The following is an 18562-nucleotide window of genomic DNA, read 5'->3' as shown; positions in this document are numbered from 1 at the left end:
GGCTGTCTGTCAGCACACTGGATTTGAAACAGCACAGTGAGGTTAAAGTGCCAACTGTTAAAATGGAGAATATTTTCAAGCATTGTGGCTGAACCACAAAGTATAGTACATCACAGTCCTCTTCATCCATGAAACTCCCCCTTGAGATGACAAAAAAAAAAAAGGGGCAGCTGGCTTCTTAGTTATTTCGTAGCCTGCCACATGTCTCTGTGATAGTGAACAAAAAACAAAAAGATGCACTCAAAACAGCAGTGCACGATAAAACATCTCTTTATTACTTAAACTAGTTGCAGCGCGTTGAAGTATGATGCAGTACACTGACATTGCTTCCAAAAAACAAAAACCTCAAATCTAAGTCTTCATCCTCTGGTGAAAAGCAAATGCATCCAGTGCCTCGTGGGCACTTCCACTCGAGGCCTTTTACAGAGTAAACACCCACAGCATGCAGTACGAAGGCGTTTTGCTGTGCCAAGAATTGCAAGACAAAAGGTTACTTACTGGGATGAGATGAAGCTTCTAAACACATTAACCAGTGCAAAAACCAGAAGGCAAGTGTTAGAACCAGAAGTTAAAGGTTAAGTGATTTAAAATGCACATTTACGTGAGTGTACGATACATTAATTCATTCTTTTCGCTGTTTAATTGCACGAATTCTCAAGGATCGGGGAGAGGGACAAAAACACAAATGCACAGCATCGTTTGAACTTTTTGCGCATGCACAGAATCTCAAGACTGGCCCCCAGCCAAGGAACAGCTGCTGTTCCATCCTTGCCCAGCCGCCTACTCAGAAGGCACACTGGTCTGCTGAGCACGTGGGCCGGTCATCCGGAGGGTTTCAACGCAAACAACTCACGGCCCTTGCTTGGCACAAACTAGCAAACAACATATATGGGCGGTCATGCCGATTTGTTATTCGGGCAGCAACTCCCAAAGCCGACTCCGGAACGTCCTCGAGCGCGGTTGTTTGGACTCTGCTCCGCTCCCACGTCACCGTTCTTATATGCAATCACAGAGAAATGGGATTTTCTTTTGAGTCTTAATATTGCAACGCAGCCCGAACAACGTCTGCTCCAGCAGTGCAGATATAATTTCTTCCATCAAGACTGAAATAAGGACATGCTGAGTCAGCACGCCTCCCCTCCGTGCTGCTGGAAGTGATGGTGCTGGCTTCTCTGCTATTCTAGAATCTAGCTAGTCCCATTAGCCCTGCTGAAAACTAGCAGCAGAGCGAAGAACACAACGAACCCAGATCTAATGTTTAAAGTATTACAGCCACCCACACCTCCTGCTCCTAACAAAGGACCTGTAGCCCCACACACAACCGTTCTAAGCCCTACGTAAACTCTTATGAATAGCATCAAAATATCACGATACGATGAGAATATCATGATATCATTTCTAGGCCGCATTGCCCACCCCTAGCAGAACCCTGAAGCATTTAAATCGGTCCAGTAGAAGAATCCATCACCTACAAGACTCTGCAGTATTGAGCATCATGCTTGTGCTGCTACTCGCATAAAGAGCATGTTAAATACTGTTGTTATTCCCAGTGCTCTATAGGTCTAAGACGAACTAGAATATAAAAGAGCCACAGGAACTAAAGACAGGCATGTTAATACGTCAATACACTGTAGGCATACGTGAGATTAAAAAAAGAGGGAGAGAAAGACTCTTACAGAATCAAAATTTAGACAGGAAAGCTTAGTGTTTCAGAATTACCACATGCAGTTGACTATGTGAGAGAGAACCCTTCATTCAAGCTTCACACACACGCTTGCACCATTATAGTTCAATCGCTGTCTTAACCATTAAGCCAACAGACAAATTAATGCCACTAGATCTAGGGATTAAAGCATAGATCTTTCTACTTTTTCATCTGTGTGAGGTGGACACCACACACCCACACACACACACCCACATCTCTCTCACAGTCAGTCAGTCACTCTATACGTCTCCCGCTCACTCTCATCTAGTTGTGGTTCTGGTGGGCTTTGTGATTCTGGTCGTTGTTCTGGGAGGGCAGGAGGTGGGTCACATGACCGATTCCTTTGGTAACACCCTCGCGGAACAGCAGCTTGGCCCCCACGCGCAGATACTCGGGGTGCTTCAGGAAGCGGAAACACACCACAGCCCTCTCACCTGTACGCAGTTCCTCCTGCATGCACACATACACACACCCAGACACAAACATAGATCAACAAGCACAAAGATGTATGCCTGCTTATCGCTATACTGGTCGGTAGGCGCACACACCTTCCCGAGCAGGCCATCCACAGTGGCGGTCTGCCGCACGTTCCCCACGTGCACTGTCACCTGGAAGCCGCAGCGGAACGTCTTGGCATGGAACAGCAGGACGATGGCCGCCTCAAAGCGCCAGCAGATGGTAGGGTTCATTTTCGGACTCACCATCACCATGCCCTGACCCGCACAACAGAACCGTGCGGTTCACATCGAGTGCTCAGTGGGGGGGTGGGGGGGCGAGGTCAAGTTTACTTTTTGGTTATGACTCACGTGTCTTCACTGATCACATTCAGTTAGCTATTAAACCTAAAACCTGTTGCACAACAGTGACATTCTTAAGAGATTCAAATTAGTGAGATTCAAAGTATGATGTTATAACAAGTATCAACACGTTAGCTAGAGTGAGTTGGGCGGTTATAATTTGTTATCGAAGCTGTAGCAGCTGAGGTGGGACTATAAGAGTTCACTGCAGAAGTGGGACTGTTGTAGTTACACCTGTTCATAACTACAGAGAGGCAGGGGCTGGTGAGGGAGCAGGGCAAGAGGCGTCACCTTGCGCAGCAGCGAGCGGTCGAAGGTTCCAAGGGCGAGTGTGGCGGCCTGGCCCGCCCGCAGGACGCGGCATGCTGAGCGGTTCCTCTGCATGCTGCACACCTTCAGCCGCAGGAACTGGCCCTCATCTGTGGGGCCCACCACCAGACGGTCGCCCTCGCGACACACACCGCTGCTCGCACGCACGCACACACAAACAAAGACGCACAAATACAACAACACACATCATTATTACCACGCAGACTTATTCACTTGTTTAATTGAAATGACTTAGCCTAATACAGCCTAAGATATTTGGGATTAGTAGCCAGTAGGCTAAAGACTAGGTTACAATGGATTAGGGGCAGCATATTAGTGCTGTGCTCCTCTCCCAAGTCCTCACGGCCCCTCCATATGGTCCAGCATATTTACCCTCATCTGCCCTAACTCAGCTCCCAACAGCACGTAATCCAAGTTAGTGGCTCAACGTGGTTCAAGGACTGGCATGATTATTACAGCGTAATTAAAAAAATTAGGAGCAGTGCAATAATGGTGATGTGTAATGGGATGAAGTGGGAGCAGGAGTGAAGAGAGTGTTAGTGGCAGAGCAGGGGACGGGGTGAAGTGGAGGTGCCATGTGTTTGGGTAGAGCGGGAGGTGGTGGACTTGCCTGTAGAGCGTCCCTCCAACCACCGTTCCCACATCTGGTACACTGTAGATCTCATCAACCTGAAAGGAATTACAGAGTCTCGTTAGACCTCATCAACCTGCATTACACAGTCACGTCCAAAAACAGCATTCGGGCTACACCACTGGCTGCCCATGTATTAATGTGCAAAACATCAAGAATCAGGAATAACATAAATCAAGGTAATAAAATCATATTAAATAATTTCACCAAATGTGTAAAGACTCATACAGAATACAGTTTTTATGGCAAATTCTTTAGGTGCATACAAAACAAAAGCACAGGATCCTTATGATTAAATTTTTTTCTTGGGACAAAGTACAGCTCCAGGTTCAACAATCTAAGGGTGCTCCTATTCATATATGTGAACAGTAAGTCTGAAACACACCCAGAGGCCTCATGCAATGCTTGGGTTAACACCACGATTTTAAAAATCAATCCTAAAACTCACTGGTAACCACTGAAGAAAAGCAACCATTGGGGTAATATGCTCCATTCCTATTAAGACGGAGTGTGTGCGTGTACCTGAAACTCGGTTAGCTGCTGCATGAGTTCCTCCTGCTCCTTGCTGTTACTCAGTGGGGGTAGGATGTTGAAGAAGACTTTGAGCAGGTCCAGATTCTCCCCAGACACGCTGGACAGTGTGAAGATGGGGGTGATACTGCACACAATGCAGGAACCAGGTTCACACTTGTGCCAGCAGCACGTACTTAGCATATACATAACCTCTCAGACACACATGGCTTCTGAAACACGTCGTTCCCAAAGCACCACCCGGAGGTGCTTCGCGGTGGTACCTGGCAGACTGGGCGAAGCGCTGGGCAGCGGTGACAGCGTCGTCTGCGCTGGCCACCAGCATGGGAACCTTGTTGCAGCCCGGCTGCTTCAACACCTTCTCCAGCTGCCGCACGGTCTTCTCCACGGTGACGGTGCCGCACAGGTCCACCTTGCTAACCACGATGAAGATGGGCACCTTCAGTGCCATGGCCAGGCCCAGGTGCTCCCGCGTGGTTCCAGCTGAGGAAGAAGAGAATGAGGAAGGGGTCAAAAGAAGCAGGGCACGTTTGAGCAGTAAAATGTACTGTGGTGCCATGGAGATGAGAAAGCCTAATTATAGAAACAGAGACTGCCCTGGATAAGATGAGCTTGTCCAAAACTAATTTGTTTTCCTAAGTTAATTACTCCTAAAGATACAAATAAAACAGGGCATGTCAGACAAATCAAGCAAGTCCATGTCCTTGAAGCAGTGACTTTTTTAGCGTGTAGCGACAGTATGGTAAGGCCTGGTTTAGTTTCCATGATGGTGCCATCATACCAGGCTGGCCACTCACCAATACCAGTGTTGGCTCCCACCACCAGCATGGCGAAGTCGGGGCAGTAGCTGGTCAGGCCGAAGATGGTGGTCTTCAGGTACTTGTAGTGGCCAGCCAGGTCGATGAAAGTGATCATCTTGGACGAGCTCTCGCAGATCTCCTCAGCTGTTCGTGACTCGCTGTAGTTGACCACCTGGAAACCAGCAAAGCAAGAACAACTGTCCAAACGGCGCCACATGAGCCTGCTTGTGACGGTCATTGCAGATCAGTGTGAGGACCATATTTCAGTGTCTCCCAAAGAGATCAAATATCAAAGACTGATTGATTAATCACTTATTCCTTAAAATGTCCCATAGTACGACTAGATTGCGAAAGCATGCACGTGACCACACCTCCCCTTTGCTGTTGAAGCCAAGGATCTCAAAGCTGATGCTGGACGTGCGGCCCGTTTGGATCTCATGCAGGTGGCGGAATAGGTTGAGGCGGGCGCGCCCTCGCCCGTTGTCCAGCTCGCCCTGGGTGAGCACGCCCAGCAGCGTGGACTTGCCCGAGTCCACGTTTCCCAGTACAGCCACGCGCAGGTCAAGGAACTAAAAGACGTGCAAGGAAACGCCATGTGAGGAGGAATGGGGGGAAAAGGTAAATATGCCAACAGTCATGCTGACCTGTGTAGTACTGCACAGAAGGCAAAAGCAACTGTTTCAGCAACTTTGCTCTTACTGCTACACAGAACACACTTCCTCTGACTTTTCACCAGTTTTTATTAGAGATCACACTGCAATACTGATTATTAAGAAATAAGTGTCAGACACATACAGACCCACACTATTAATCAGACTGTAAAATACCAACTGTCATAAGCAAAAACAGCAGTTTTATCTATAGATTAAATCCATGCTGACATGGCTATACAAGCAGATATTCCCATCTAACCTGCTGGTCGTCTGGAACTTTTCGGACGAGAACTTCCGCAATTTTCCGACGGGCACGGTCTGACTCATAGTCGACCTCCCTTTCCCTCAAGAGTGTGATATCGGCACCAACTCTGAACGTAATCACAATCACTCACACACACACACACACACACACACACACACACACACACAAACCATTGCTCAGAAATCAGCCGCTTCTCTTTCTGAAAGATATATGGCAGACAGCACTGTAAACAAAGATCAACATTTTTGTGAGGTAGATAGTATAGAAATGTGACCAAAGTTATATAAACCACACTAGGTATGCCTATGTGAAGTACATTTATAGTTTTGTGTGGCCTACTGCACATAAACCTTTGTGGAATTTGTGTACAAGCCAAGTACACCATTTCTCTGTGACCTTGTTTTTTACCATAATGTCCATAACATCTCTTCAATTCTTCAGACTTGCCTTACTTCAAGTTATGTATACAGAAAAAAAACAAAAAAAAACAGATGTTTTTTTTTTGCCAACACTTGATTTGCTTCCCTATCATGACAGTCTTCCACAAACTGCCATTACTTTCTACAAATGGCTTTTGCAGAAGTTAGACTTCTGTAATGCACATCTCACATTTAACAAATTCTGAAGTTCCTAGCCTGCTTCAGTACAGATGAACCAAACAAATAACTTTTGTGGTTTCTGTGGAAATGGCCCATGAGATGCATCATCTTTGTACTTCTCTGCCATCCTGCGTAGGGTGTTGAGCGATGCCGTCATGTCCTCCTCAGTAAGGCCCACCAGCAGACCATTGTCCTCCACGCCAATCTGATAGACGGCCTCGCCACGGCCCTCTTGAAGACGCCACTTCAGCTGCGTGGCCAGGTGCTCAAAACGATACTGCGTTGGGTTCACCAGCTTCAGCTGAGTGCAGAACAGACATGAGAGTGAGTGAGTGTGTGTGTGTGTGTGTGTGTGTACATTATCCAGACAAACTTAGAATGAAAATTACCAGCAAAACAGGCTAACTGAACTTAAGATTCGAGTTATGTTTATGTTTATTACATGCAATTAGTTATTAAATATACGTGAATTACCGCGTGTGCGTTAATCCGCAGGTTAATGCAATACAATACAAAACTCAAACGATCATAGTGTTAATACATTACCTTGTACTCAATGTTTCCCTCCTCCGCCTGAAACGGGATGAAAGGCGTCATTTATAATAGACCAATCCGTCACACAAAGAGAGTGGCTGTTATAATACTGTCTTTACAAACCATCTCTTGACGAATGCAAAGCAAATACACAAAGTGACTAGGTTAGCTATCCAGGGTAGTTCATCAGGCTCAACGCCCCCTTCAAAGTGAGCTAACCCCTATCGTCCTTAGCTAAAACTAATGCAAACCATAGTTAGGGTTGTGTGCTATTGTGCAACCACAACGCGACTAATCTAAAGATTAGGAAACGGGCTAAGCAACCACCATGTAGTTAACTTGTTCACCGAGTTGAAAGTTGACAACCCACTATTAACGGCAAAAGATGCGCGAGATGATGCATCTTGCTTGCTAGCTAACTAGCCATGTTGGCCAATTAGCTAGCTAATTATCTCAAGACTCGTTTGTTTTAAAATAGTTTTACCAGTCAATTTTAGACCTACAAAAGTTACTAACTGCAAGGTCTGTATGAACACTTCTGACATGACTAGTTAGCATAATGGATAAATCTAATGTCTACATTCAAAACTGCAATCGAAGGTCGGCTAACTGGCTAGCTAGATAATAAACACGGTGTAATACAGTCAGCGAGCTAGCTACCTCTGGCGGCAAAAACGGTGGCGGTTCATTTGCTTTTTTGCTTCTTCGTCTTTTCCCTCTTCTCCCTCTTCTAGAGCGAGATTTTTTCTTCTTTCCATTTTGCAAAGCACACCCAGGTCGTTGCGTGTTTGTTTTCGGTTCAGGCTTAGCGCTGCAACGGTCTGCAATCTGCATATCCATCCACAGCCGCTGGCAAGCCAACCAGGCAAATAGCTGTCCTATTTCTCCTACGGTTAGCAGCGAAACCAAAACCAGTTCAGATAAAAACCTGTAATGACGTCTGACGGTTTGGTTTATTTTTGTTTGTTTGTTTTGTTTCTCAAGCCTTTTCAGAAGGGAGGAAGAGACATCAACGCACCTCAAGCAGCCATGCCAGCCGCTCAGTTGCGGCTCCTAGAAGTGACAACTAACCCTCCCCCTTTATTATGGATTCGTGTCGACAAGCACAGCTGCTCACAACAAAAACACGGGACAACCCGCTGCCGTGGAGAAATTCATGACGACACTGAAATTGACTTCGTTCACATTTTACTGTAAAATGTTATTCATGAATAACACGCATTTCACATATGTTTAAATAGAATTTAAAGAAAAATAACATTTACTTTAACGGTATTGATTACATGCCCGCCATGGAGAATTATGACGTCATAGACAATGTTATTATGTTACGTCACACATAACCCTCCATATATAGAGACATGTCATTCAACAGTCATTTGTTGAAAAACGACACGCATTAGATACGCTTGACGTTGCAAAGTGGATTATCGAGATCTTATTGATCTTACTGTTACAAATTACAGGAGCGCGCTGCAGAGTTAAGGAAGATGGTTGATTCGCTTTGGGAACCAGAAAGAGTTTTCACAGCCGAACTGCAGCGGCACCAGCGGCGTATCCACACCGATATGCTATTTCAAATAACTTATTGATGTAGCTTGCTATTTAGGGTCATATGATTTCCGCGATGCACAGAACACGGAGGGAATCGTGCATTTGTGCATAAAAAAATATGCATAAAAATGGATTTCAGATAAAACATGTTCTTTTAGCAACTGCCTATACTACAAACCCTGACATTCCGTCTTTGTGCATGTACATGCAAATCACATCACGTTATGAGTGGGTTAGCTAGTTGCGTGGGAATAATATCGAAGGGCCTAGCTTCTTATACACCACTAACGTCGAAAAAACCAAAGTCCATTTTACAAAATAGCAAATAACTAAGCAACGGTGACTATCTTTCCGGGATGGTTCGACCTAAACCCAAAGTTACCGATGAGTTGTGTCATAGATTTCCTTCAAAATGCTTAATTAATGCTGAATAGTAAAAATTAAGGGAAAAAAAGTTTCTCCCTGGTCCCTCTGTCGACATCTAGGACTTTTGTTTTGATTATTTGCCTATATTGCATTATATAGCAAGAATAATTTATTTCTTTTCAAGTGACAAAATAGACCTAAAGTGTATTTTTAAAGTTGCCGCGAACTTTGCCTATACTGGTGTAAAAGGTGGTGACAAAACGTTTACATTAATATAGTGGTGCATTGCCCGCGACGTACCGCGAGCGGTACTTTTTCTGGTGTAAAACTGATTTAAAGGGCACGTATTGTATTAATTTTCAACGTTCATCATTTTTACTTTGAGGTTCTACTAGAATGGCTTCAGTGTACCAAAAACACATAATTTTTCTCATACATCTTTTATCACCTTGTCTGAAACGCTACGTGAGAGCTCCTGTGTCCACCTTGGATGAGCCCAGGCTTCTCTGATTGGCCATCTTAAACAGACAGATCCCTCTCTCAGCTTTAAACAACAGTGTGTTTGGAATGCTGTTCATGGGCCAGTAAACAGACACGTAGTTCTCTGCTGGCAGGCAGAACTCAGCATAAAAATACCGGAGTCATTAGATACTTAGCTAGCTAGCAGAATCCTACACAGGATTGTGAGTGTAACGTTACAGTCTTGTGGAGACTTGATCGCATTCTGTTGTACAATCATGTAGTGTTATTAGCCAGTAATGCCACAAAGCATCATGCTACAACACAAGAGGAATGGCTGGAATGTCTGCTGCAAATAGATGCTGCATTCAGTTTTCCATGATGAAATTTGTTTATCCAGGTTTGTAACTTGTCCTCGGCCACGGAAAGAGCAGTTACAAAAAGCATTTCACTGACAGTTATACTGTGTATGACTATGTATGTGACAAATAAACTTTGAAAACAGGAAATACTATAGCAATTAAAATAATGTATATATGTAAAACCCTTAATTTTGCCAGATATGTATTAAAAATAATATAAATAAATATATCTACATGTGTGCTTTGTCCCAGTCTTCAGGACTACATGCAAGAAAGTCCAGTGCCAAACTGTATAATCTCTTACTCCTACGAGCTGGACAGGCTGGAGCGAGAGCAGTAAAAGTTGCTGGCAGACCGTGTCTGGAAGCTGAAGGAAAGGAACTTCAAGCAAGAATAAAGGCAGGAGGCCATTCTCAGACACATCTGTACCACGACACAAGGCTGTGATGCACCACTCCACCAGGGGCAACCTCATGGTATGTGATTCCATCAGACGGGAGCCCCTGAGTAAAAGCCAGAGTAGCTCCCACTCTGATGCAGATGCTTCCTCTGTAAGCAATTGCCCATCACTGGAGAAGGAACAGAGAGTGCGAAGGATCCGGGGCCCACAAGCTGCTGTCAGAGAGGAGCAGTCGCCCTTCAGGCTGGAGACCCCCACCCCCACCCCAAGTCTCTATGCCGAAGTAAAAGCCATGCAGGCCCACATCCACGAGGAAGTGCAGATAGCGACCTGGAATGCCAGATCCATTGGCCACGGAGCTGTAAGGATTGCGGCAGTAGCATTATTGGCCTCCCGCTGCACCCCAAGCTACATGGACACAGGCACCCCTGTGGACTTGTGTACACTAGTGGACACATGCATGCCTAGTGAGCTCCAGGCACTCTCTGCTCTACAGACACCTCTGCCTCCACCAGTTGTGGCCAAGTCCAGTAGGCTCCCCAGGCTGCTGGGTCTGCACTAGCGAGCCAAGGCTGTGGACACAGCCTGTGAGGTGCCGGGTGAGTTCCTTTGCTGGAAAACTTAGATTTAAAACACTTAGAGTAGCAATAACACAGGGGCCATATTTAACTCCCCAATTTTACACATTTCTGTAATTAAAATACTGTATATTTAGAAAAGACCTGTATCATAATAATCTAGCATAATCTTAAGGAAAGTATTTTAATAATCAATGGAAAGTTAATTAACAGTATGAAAATTCTGTCTCCATGGATTCAATGAGTTGTAATACAGTATGGTCTCTGTGGGAACAGAGCAGTAAAGAGTATTAAAAAACAACTGGCGTCTGTAGGTAGCAAGCTATTTTGTGTAAGAGCCCAAATTAACCAGATGAAGGGCTCAGAAGCCTGTCATGAGGCTGTAGGTAACCAGGCCATCAAAAATGCACCAAGATCTGGTCAGCGGCGGGAGCCAAAACCCCACTGCAGCAAGACTGGCCTGAGGGTGGCTTGGTTCATCCAAGGGGGTAGTGCCAAGATCCCACAACAAGCCAGCTGAGAAAAGGGATGCCCCTAAGGCTGCAGCAGTTATCCAGGGTGAAGGAGAAGTGGCAGAGTCTCTGTACTTGATTAGGGAGCAGCCTCTGTCCAGACCTGAGCTGGCCCTCAATTAGACATTTCAGCTCCTGGGTGATGAGGACTTCTAGGCTTTTACAGAGCTCTGGCTGGCAGACTGAAGATAAGACAAAGCTAGGTATCGTGTTTTAAGCCAACAGACATCAAAGAGCCATTACCAAGGATACCTAAAATTGGCATCTAACCGCAACCGATGGTGTATGTGGACTTTTGTTTGTTTTATTCCTTTGTTACCTCGTCATGTCTTATGTTTGTCCATGCTTTCTTCAGATGGTGTGTGTTGGATATAAGTAGCCACACCACCTGGGGTTTATGATGTTATTATGTTGTTGGTATTTAAGCCTGTTTAGTTTGTATGACTGATGTTGGTCATTATTGTAATGTTGGCTCATTTGTTCACATTAGAGCACTTATGTTCGGTTTTGTTTTTGTTCCTTTAAATGCTTCAGTTGGGGACTCATTTGCTTCTCTTTCTTTCTTTTATTATTCTATGCCCATGACAATTTTATTGATGAAACCAGTTTAACATCACTAATGTCACAACTCTATGTATGTACACCATGTTCTAACACCGTGTATTAGAAAAGGGAGAAGAAGCTCGAGGGCCTGACTCTGGTGCGATCTCTGTTGCAGAAATATTCAAACATCCTTCTGCCCAAGCTCCACGGCATGTGATCGAGGAGGTAAGTAGCCCATTCAAAAACAAAAGATTCTATAATCAAAGGTAAGGGGCCTGAAAAAGAGCTTCACATTTTGCTGTTCAAGCTGGAATTGCTCCAAATGTGGCTCTAACCTCATGAATGTGGAACTTTCTAGAGAGGGATTTCTTGTCCTTACACATGGTGGTAGAACAGTGCAGTACAAAGTGATGATTTTCCTGCTCCAACACTCTTACACACCAACTAAATCTGCCATATAAAGGATTTGTCCGAGCGGCATGTTTAAGCAGGCAAAATCCCAAGCAGTGCCTGCACTCCTAAACCCTGTCTTAAGAGAGATGTGACCTGGAACTTGAGGCTTACTGTTCCTTTTCATTTAGTCATTCTTTCTTTCTCTCTCTTTCTCTGATGAAGAACCTGTGCTCCATGGTCCATGTCACATGCTACCATGACAACACTGGTTCAAGCCCCACCCCCATCAAATTGCTACTGTTGGGCCCCCTGAGCAAGGCCCATAGCCCTCAATTGCTCAAGTTGTAATCAGTCATAATTGTAAGTTGCTTTGAATAAAAGCATCTTAAAATGCCATAAAATGTAAAAATGTTCCTGGAAAAAACAGGATCCCATACATGATAATGACAATGAGCCTGCCTGTATTGACTAATGCTGAAAGGGGGAGCAGCAGAAAATGTGAGTAGGAGGAGTGAAGGCTCAGATAACCCATTTTACAGTACTCTGTGTGTTCTCAAGCACAATTGCAAGTGTGAGCCTTGGGAACTGACGAGAGGGTGAATCCAGGACCTCCCGCACCCACCGCTGAATGCCATAGCCACATCACCAAACCTCACAGACCCACTGCTGAATGCCGTAGCCACACACCTGGACCTCCCCAACCCACTGATGCAAATGAAAACAAAAACAAATTCATCCACATTTTCATTATGTATGCAAAATGTTTTTTTAACGTTAAAAGCCATTGGCCAGCCTGTGAGGTCACTTATTTTTCTGCAAAGCTAAAAAAAGATATAAACTAGCATTGCTTAGCAAGAGGAAATCATGTACTAACTGCAAAATACTTACGCCATTATATATGAAACACTAGTGTATTTATATGCAATCATCAATATGCCTGTATCTTCTAAAATAATTTATTAAAAATTAATAAAATAAATAAATAAATAAACATAGCACAAACTAGAACACCTTCATCCAAGTCTTTACCTGCTTCCAAGCAATAAGAGCGGAGCATATTCTTAAACATCAGATGGAATCGCTCTAATGCTTCTTGACTTTCAGGATGATATGCACTCGATACGTGGTGTTGATTTTTTAATTCTGACACTGGATCCTTGATCGGACTGAACATACTTAGCTAAACCGTATGTAGTTCAGAATTTTACAAGAGCCTTTATGTAACAGGTACCTCCTTAGGCAACACCACCAGTGTCAGGGCAAACTACAGGTTTATTTATACAAATTAAGAACTATAAAATTAAATACAATGAGCGGAAAATTCTGAGTTTCAAGCACCAAGGGCTTCACTGACATTTGACCTGGTCACCATCACGCATGTGCAAGAATCACTTCATCAGTACAATTCAGTACAAATATTTCCACACCACCCCTAATAAAACCCTGCCATAAAATCTTGCATCACAAAAGATCACAGAATTAGGAAACACTTGTAATGGGATCAAAAACGTGACTCAGTTCCCTTCGAACAAAATACAAAACAGATTATCCCACATCATAACAAAAATTAAGCATAATTAACAAACATTAAAACACATCATATTTAAACATCATATCATCTTCCCATCATATTCCATATTTACCAGAATTGCATGTACCCACTTGAAATGTTTTTAATTTTCCCACCGCTCACCTTTCATTCAGGACACAACCTGCTCTTAAGTTGCATATAAAACAAATACATCAGCACTTTAGATCAAACACGGCTCCATACCAGCCCCAGGATTGGGTCAAGTTAAAAAGAAAACACTTACCGCTGCAACCTTGTCTGTTTGCGCCGGCTAAAACACTTGCCAAACGCCATCCACCCATACTTTAGCCTATGGTTTTTTTATACTGTTCAATTCGTCGCACTTAGATCCCCCTCCTTAATTACACGGGTTCTGTGCATGCACCTTCTCATCAGTCGCTTACTTAATCCTGTTCACTTTTCACTATATCACATTTATTACAGTTTCTGACTTTAGTGATGGCAATGGGATTGTTCTAGGAATCCGGTAGCTGTATATATAAGCATTAGCAAATAACAATTTCCAGAACTAGTCTTTGATAAGGGTCCTACACAATCAATTAACAATCTCTCAAAAGGTTCTCCCATTACTGGAATTGGACACAAGGGAACAGGAGGGATGACTTGATTTGTTTTTCTGACAAGTATGACATGTATGACAAGATCGACAGTAACCAATGAATTCTGACTTCTTAGCAGGCCAAAAGAAATGTTTCAAGAAATACCCAATTGTGACGTTAGCGGTTGAGTGGAAGCGAGAGGTGGGGTTGAAAAGGTGCTCTTTATTATCCATCGGGTTCACAATGATAGAAGCACTCAACAAAACAGAAATTATAGAAGCCTTACTCTTCTTCAGAGAAATGCAAAGACTCGTTTTTCGGTCACCACTAATGCACTAATGCCCATCTCCTGGGATCTGTGGGTTTAAATATGGCAGAAAGTGAGTAAGGAACAGGTTAAGGCAATCAGTAATCAGGGAACTGTGAATGGGGCAAGTAAGAGGTGTGATCCTTAGCAGGAGTGGGCGTGTCCCTCCTGCTAGCCAGCTGACCAAATGTGACACCAATGGTTTTTCAGATACCTAGGTGTCCTGATAAAGGGTGATTGTGAGCCAAAGACATGACGTGTCCTAAAGGGTTTAGGAATCACAATCTGCAGCACCTCCTCCCATTGAACACTTGCATTTGCAGGAGACCATTTTCTCATTAAAACATGATTTCATATGAAGCAGCCTGTTGGAATACCAGAATTGTCTGTACTGGCCTTAAAACAAGTGGCAAGACTGGTATCATCTTTCTGAGCAGCAATCAAAGCAGTCCTATTAATCGGATCTGTAAAACTATGTTTTTCAACCTGGGGAGTAACTAAAGGCTGCTTATTCTGTAACTCCAGATTCCGAGACTCACCTCACAGAACTTATGTGCCTGGACACAAGTCATGATGCATGCAGGGAATACATGCTCTGAATTCTTATCAAGAATGGCCATATGTTCCAATGGTTCATCCACAACCTCAGGAAGTCGAAACAGTGTACTACCAGCAATATCATTACCAAGAATAAATGAAACCCGCTTAAACAAGTAATTCAGAGCTAACTGCAAATTTATATAAACTGGAGCTCTCATTTGTACACAAATATACATGATGGAGAGGAACTCTACATACCCCAAGTTCGATTCCTTGCACTAGTACGTCATTTCCACAATATGATGACTCTGAAAATGGTAGTATACTGTCCAAAACAAACCATTGGGCTGCCCCAGTATTCTGCAGGATAGTTATGAAGTGGCTCTGCTCACCTTCTGTCAGCGGAACGGTTCCTGAGAACTCAAAAGGCTTAAAGACAGTCTCAACTTCAGCAGTTGGTACTTAACAATTCGCAGGGTCTATAGTCACCTTGCGATATACATTTATTTTCTTCACAGATGGGAACTGGAGCTCTGGCATGAGTGGCAGAGATTGGCACTGGTGAGACCATTTCCTGAGGAAGAGAGACAGGTTTTTCCAATCCCGTTTTCCAATCCTCATTAAGGTGACCTCTTTATCAGCCTCCACCTGAAATCCCCACACTGAGTAGTTTGTCTCATGCTCCTGTCTTTTGATTTCCAGCACAAGTACTTTTAATCTTATTTCCAACATAGGATCCCTTCCAGGAGACTGATACCTGCCAGGATCCATGCCTGACCTGCCTGCCGAGCCAGTCACAGCCTCCGCTCTTTCTGCGCTCCGGGCAGAGTTAGCGGCAACACTGGGAGATCTGCCTCAAGGCACCCCATCGTTAGCTAACATCAATTTGATATTACTCTTATAAGTGGAACAAGGCACAGCCACATCATAAAAGTCAGTTATTAAATGCAAGTCAGCCTTATGACATTTTACGAACTGCTCAACAGTAGGACAAACAGTAATCTCCTAGTCAAAAGTGGACATGGCCTACAATCACAGAATCACAAGGCACCCCAACCCAAAAAAGAAAAAACAAAAAAAACACACCAGCCAAACAAAGACCAAACCAAACCAAGGACAGAACAGCAAACCTCCCAAAGAAGAAGAGGGAACCAACAAAAACAAATGGAGGATGAAGCCCGAATTGTTTTTCGACCCTGTCTAGGTGGTGAGGTCGCAACAGCAATGTGATGTTGAAAGACTGGTAGCCAATAGTGGAATGGTATGTGGGATGACAAAAGAAAGGATTAGTAGATTAAATGGAACTTGGTGTATTGAATAAAGAATTGTGAACACAGATATTATATATGCATTGATTAGCTTCTGGAGTGGTTGAATGTCGACATAACAAACAAAACCCATACAACAAAAGAAACACCACATATAACTACACTCCACAAGATAAAAATAAAATACAATTCTACACTATCTCCCTGACAATAAACAGACAATAATCCCGATCCCAAACAAAAAGGCACCACTACCTACAATCAGTAACTATACACATACACTAGAACATGTACTCCAACACAGGGATCACAATTATAGGCAGATCACAGGAGTACAACACAAGTGGAGTCCAGTGTATGCTTACAGCTCTAGACATGCACAAACACATGATTACTATGGATATCAAAAGACAAGGTATGCGCAGACAAGTCCAAAAAAACAAACAAATAAACAAACAAATTGTACACTTAGGCAAAACCACACCAAGCTAGGATGACACAAGAGTGGTCTTGGGCAAGCTTCCTTCTTCTTCCAGCAGGGTCCTTATAAAGGCAATAGAATTCACTTAAGGCAGGGCAGAGCCAGTAACAAGGTAGGCAGGAAGACTCAAATCCCGAACTGGACCCGGAGAGCACTATAGCCGACCAGGGGCATAACAATATGCACAGGACTGATTAATGTTTGAGGAGCATTAGAATCCTACTGAAACTCTGTTTACTTTTAAAACCATATATTTTCCTTTTTCTTTAATTCACAATTTTTACTAGTAAATTGAGTGCACTAAACTTATCTGGAGGCGTCCTGTAAGACGGTAAACCCTGTACACTGTCATTGATGCAAAACCACATGTAAATTCTGGAATTCCCGCAGATCATACCATCCTCTAACAGGGAACCCTCGAAGTGTTTTATATTGGCATTGTTGTTATTATTATTATTATTATTAGCAGTTGGAGAATAGCAATATAAGTATTATTTGCTATTACTATTATTAGTATTATTGTTTTTGTTACTACTATTACTATTATATAATAGTTGATTCACTATGTAATTTCAACTGGTTTTCAATGTTGATTCAATGCAGAATTGTATGTGTGGTGAATCAATGCCATAATACAATGTGAACTTAACAGTTCTGTGTTGAACTGGCCAACGATGAATCAACATTGATTCAACATTCCTTTGCTAACTGGGTTAGGTTTACTCATCTCACCAATTGACTGCTATTAGAATAAGTATTACAGCTGCAGACTCCCAAACCTGAAACATCACTCCCCGGTTCAGTGGTTGATGACAATGCTGAACCACTTTCTGTGGCAACTGAAGTTGACTCCCCTTGAAAAACATTCTTAATTCATTTTTAGCCATCAAGCTATATCCAGTCCTGCCTACTGAGGTGACAGACTGAATGAAACAACACAAACAGCGTTGTGTGATGGTAACAGTAGCCCAATAACTCGAATTTAAATTATAGCAGGTTTGTGAAGATGGGCAGAAACCGTGAAGGGTTGTGTGATTTCACCAAGACCAACACCCAATGTTAAAATATTTCTTTATGATCACCTACACTGAACCAGTTTCAAGCCAGATCCGATGCCTATTTAAATAATGTGCAGTATGTATCCCGGTTCTCAGTCTGAGATACAATCAGAATACAGAATTATTTAGTAACCATAGAACCAACTATACAGGCTGTATGTATTTAAGGAAAGCCTAAATTAAGATATTGCGTTTCACATAGATATAGTTACTTTTGCTAGTCTATGAGTAAACGTTAACTGAACAATTTTTTGTAACCCATGAACATTCTAAATTAATAACACACTGCATTTTCATTGATGCAATGAAACCAATACTTACATTTACCTGACACTTTTATCCAAAGCAACTTACAATCATAGCTGAATACAACTTTGAGCTAAGGGTCTTACTCAAGGGCCCAACAGTGGCAACTTGGCAGGGGTGAGGCTCGCACTGGCAACCTTCTGATTACAAGTCAAACATTGCAATCACTGAGTTACCACTGCCCTTGTACTTTGCGAATACATAAGAAATACATGTACTAAGTTTGCTAGTATTGGTATAATCAGTTGATTATCATCAGCATATAGTAGAATGAGAAGCTTGGCTGATCTATCAGCATGCAGTTTCACAGTGCTTTTAAAGAACAACTAACATTAACGAGAACTAGGGCTAGATAACATGAACAATAGGCAGAGAATAACACGAGGTAAGAACCTGAACAGCTATAATTAACACACAAGTTAGGAATAACACACAGCAGCTATGATTAACACAATGACCA

At 43.2% G+C, this 18562-nt stretch overlaps 1 protein-coding gene across 1 annotated transcript; it reads right to left on the bottom strand.

Moving 5' to 3' along the window:
* Window positions 1-254: 254 nt before the first annotated feature.
* gtpbp2b (GTP binding protein 2b) lies at window positions 255-7919 on the bottom strand. Its single transcript, XM_027027702.3, has 12 exons — window positions 7506-7919; window positions 6858-6884; window positions 6428-6612; window positions 5707-5818; window positions 5166-5363; window positions 4792-4966; window positions 4258-4477; window positions 3986-4121; window positions 3443-3501; window positions 2794-2965; window positions 2254-2418; window positions 255-2155 (listed from the first exon to the last, which is right to left on the bottom strand). Exons 1-12 carry the CDS (start codon window positions 7683-7685, stop codon window positions 1970-1972), a joined length of 1815 nt encoding a protein of 604 aa, XP_026883503.1. The 5' UTR covers window positions 7686-7919; the 3' UTR covers window positions 255-1969.
* Between the last annotated feature and the right edge of the window lie 10643 nt (window positions 7920-18562).

This window comes from Electrophorus electricus, chromosome 23, assembly GCF_041902795.1.
Source record: "Electrophorus electricus isolate QZ-2024a chromosome 23, ASM4190279v1, whole genome shotgun sequence".
NCBI classification, from domain to species: domain Eukaryota; kingdom Metazoa; phylum Chordata; class Actinopteri; order Gymnotiformes; family Gymnotidae; genus Electrophorus; species Electrophorus electricus.
The sequence above is the reverse complement of the archived record's forward strand: the minus strand, read 5'-3'. Positions and strand labels throughout refer to the sequence as shown.

Coding starts and splice junctions, on each gene's coding strand:
- gtpbp2b (XM_027027702.3), bottom strand. CDS start 7,685: ATGGATATGCAGATTGCAGACCGTTGCAGCGCTAAGCCTGAACCGAAA. Junction 4,967..5,165: donor GCTTCAACAGCAAAGGGGAG/GTGTGGTCACGT, acceptor GCTGGTTTCCAG/GTGGTCAACTACAGCGAGTC. Junction 3,502..3,985: donor AGCAGCTAACCGAGTTTCAG/GTACACGCACAC, acceptor AATTCCTTTCAG/GTTGATGAGATCTACAGTGT.